This window comes from Piliocolobus tephrosceles, chromosome 3, assembly GCF_002776525.5.
Source record: "Piliocolobus tephrosceles isolate RC106 chromosome 3, ASM277652v3, whole genome shotgun sequence".
Taxonomy (NCBI): Eukaryota; Metazoa; Chordata; class Mammalia; order Primates; family Cercopithecidae; genus Piliocolobus; species Piliocolobus tephrosceles.
Window position 1 is genome coordinate 6,895,195 of NC_045436.1, and position 3,437 is coordinate 6,898,631.

At 44.3% G+C, this 3,437-nt stretch overlaps 1 protein-coding gene across 3 annotated transcripts in view; it reads left to right on the forward strand.

Moving 5' to 3' along the window:
* Nucleotides 1–3,161, forward strand: part of DCTD (dCMP deaminase) — a 27,328-nt gene extending 24,167 nt beyond the window's left edge. For all 3 annotated transcript variants that reach the window (XM_023220933.1, XM_023220935.2, XM_023220934.2), the window contains 2 exons: nucleotides 103–199; nucleotides 1,788–3,161. In XM_023220933.1, the coding sequence (XP_023076701.1) occupies nucleotides 103–199; nucleotides 1,788–1,866 (176 nt within the window). In that variant the 3' untranslated portion in view covers nucleotides 1,867–3,161. The remainder of the gene's footprint in view (nucleotides 1–102; nucleotides 200–1,787) is intronic.
* The last annotated feature ends 276 nt before the right edge of the window (nucleotides 3,162–3,437 follow it).

Consider the following 3,437-nt stretch of genomic DNA (forward strand, 5'->3'; position numbering starts at 1 on the left):
GTCATCAATCATAGACACTGAAAGCGCTCCAGCTGCTTCCGCCTGTCTTTTGCAGCATCTGTATGTGCGTATACTGAGGGAGCTCCCATTGTTACCTTACAGGTATAAAAGAAGTTATTTTCATGTCTGATAAATACCATGATAGTGACGAGGCAACAGCTGCGAGGCTCTTGTTTGATATGGCTGGGGTGACCTTCCGGTAAGCAGGGAGAACGCAGGGCGGGGGGTGGTGAAGGCGGATGAAGAGACTTTTTGACCTTGTCTCCCCCTTGTGTTGCCTGACTTCCACACTTGGAGGTGTCTTTAGAAATGCAAGGGCGTAAGAATTTAAAGACTCTTATAGGGGTAGATATTTAAGAGCAGTGACCGGAAAATCTGAAGACAATTTGTTTAATGATTGTACTTTAATTTCAGTAACTTTCCAGGAGTTAGACTAATTATTCAAGTAGTGAGAAGTGTAAACATTCACAAGTTTTATAATAGGAACGCCAAACCTTGGTAAATTTTGCAAATGTAACAACTTTGGCATAGAAAATTTAGGATGAAAGTAGCCTGCCAGATTGAAAGAGTGGGGATTCTTTTTTTTCTTTTTTTTTTTTTGAGACCGAGTCTCCCTCTGCCACCAGGCTAGAGTGCAGTGGTGTGATCCTGGCTCACTGCAACCTCCACTTCCCAGGTTCAAGCAATTCTCCTGCCTCAGCCTCCCCTGCCACACCCAGCTAATTTTTTTGTATTTTCAGTAGAGACGGGGTTTTACCATGTTGGCCAGGATGGTCTCGATCTGTTGATCTCATGAGCTACCCACCTTGGCCTCCCAAAGTGCTGGGATTACAAGTGTGAGCCACCTGGGAATTCTTTTTACAGCAACATTTTGCATTCGATTTGAAGTCTTATGGGTTTTTATGATTGTCTTTGCTAAGATAAGGTTGTGAGGTATATTTTACTTGCAAGTAAGCTCAGCCACCTTTAATTCATGGCAGAAAATTCGGTTGGGACTCTATAGCTTTCCAGCGCTTCATGGTATTGGCGTTCAGCAGCGGTGGCACCGTTGTCATGGGTGACGTGCCTGGCCCCCTGTGCTGGTCATTAGGAATGTGGCTCAACGTATCTCATGAACTCAACTGTGGTGCTTTCTGAGACTTTAAATTCAAATTATTTACTTACTCTCTTGTTCAGTGATTCTTAAAAGAATTTGTTTTGTTCCTAACTATTTTCTGTTTAATTGTTGTAGGAGTAATGAGGAATGAGTGAAAAGTTAATGAGCAAAAAAAAAAAAAAAAGAAAAAGTTGGTTTATTTTATGTTTGCATTATTAGAATGTAATTTGAAAAATTACTCCTCACTAAAGGTAGTCGTTTTTTGCTATGTATAAGTGGCAAAAGAAAATTTACTATTTTTTTTGCATTAGAGCAACTCCAACTTGGCTGCCGAAATTTTCTAGAAAATAAGATACATCTAATGGGAAAACTAGTAATCAGATATCATGTTGTGCAGCTAACTTGTTAGAAATCCTTTGACTCCCCACTAATTCATGAACTCAGATAGCTGAAAACCATACAAACCACACCAGCCCACGCATCTGTTTTTGTCTTAGTCTTTGCTGGTCCGTGTTTCTCTCTGTATGCTGCACTATAATTGGCTCCTGTAGAGATAAAGTAGCAAGTGAATCCCAGGACATTTTTTTCTCTGCACAGAAAATACGAGTTAAGCCAAAGTAAACAAATTGCTGGAACTGCTCACCAGATAATAACTGTATTTTGGTTTTGGTTTTGTTTTTTTTCTTTTTAGGAAATTCACACCAAAGTGCAGCAAGATTGTCATTGACTTTGATTCAATTAACAGCAGACCGAGTCAAAAGCCTCAGTGAGTTACATCTCATTAAATCTCCAGAAGATTGGGATTATCCTCTTCTAAGAAGCTGCTAATGCCTTTCATCTTGAAGTTACACATAACTTTTTACTGGCCAGTACGGCAAAAGTCGACATCTAAAGAATATAAAGCCTCAAATCTTCCTTGCTGTCTCTCCTGTCACATGGAATCTGCATCTGTTTGAACGATTGATTTAGGGTTTAAAATAGGGGAGCCTGTGGTGGCCTGGTGCACCGGGCTGGAACAAGGGCGCTTCCCCTTCCTGTGTCCCGGCTGGCTGGGATGCTTGTGGCTCTTCAGAGGAGCATCAGCTGTCTGTCATCCGCTGCAATCCGGCAGCCTCTCTTCACTGCTACAAGTGCTGGAAGGACAAATAAATAATTGTTGTTGTGTTCTTAGCGGGGACGAGCGGACACACTGATCTGAACATCTGGCCCAAGTGAAGCATGGCATATAGTGCCCTTGGAAGAAAATTAGGCCTCAAATGACAGTAGCATTGAAGTCTTTGCTGCGGAGTTGGGGGAAACCCCCAGCCACCCTCCTGGAATCTGAGATCCGGCGGCACATCTGTCCTGACAGACGAGGAGCGGAACTGAACCAGGAATATTGCCTCCGTCCCTGCTCTCCCGCTGCACACGGGGGTGGCGCGTTATCCCTCTGGGGGTGGGGCCCCCTGTTGTGTTTGCTCAGTTTGGGTTTGTTGGTCACACGGAGCTCTTCCATTTCGTTTAGCTGAATAATGAGTTGTTCCTAGAGGAGACAGCCTGTCTCTCCTTGTTACCCCCACAGCCCATGCCCTGCCGTGGTGGCAGCTGGGGCTGGGGATGGGAGGGGTCCCCGGTGTGGATGTGTTGCCCCTCCTCCGCATGCCAGCGTGGTTCATTTGCAAGCCCCTCTGCAACTGGAGAGAACATTTAACTCCTGTCCCGGAAGTGGATTGTGAGAAATTCCGCCCACATGGAGACAGTTTTTTGCAGCACTATGGGTCCTCTGTGCCCTGGCTCCATGCCTTCATCTACACAAACACCACCTTCCTAATCACCGCGGGGCGGGGAGCATGTCTGTGCCCCTTTCATCTCATTTAATTTTTATTAAACATATTAAACATTTTATCACACAGTACCTGTGCTGAGAAAAGGCTTTCTTTATCCTAAAGATTATTACCTTTTTAAAGTGCTCTTATATTTTCATGAGTTTTTATTTTGTCTCTGAGATTTTGTATTCCACATTCTAGGGTATTCTGTAATTTGGCTCCTTACCAATATTAAAATCTTATTAAAATCTACCTTACCAGAGCATGTACGTTTTTATGTTACTATAATTATATGCTTAACTCTCCGCTCCTGTCCTTTCTGTATTGTCTCTGAAGCACGTTACATATGTTTTAACGCCCAAAGAATAATTTGAGATGCCCGAGCTGCGTGCGCTCCCCAGGGTTGATGGCTGGGGCTGCTTTATGGACCAGATTTATGTAAGGTGCTAAGGCAGCCGCTGGTCCTACCCTCCCTCCTGTGTACCTGCCCCTGGTCCCAGGTGTGGCCATCTGGTAGGGCCCAGGCCTCTGCCCCG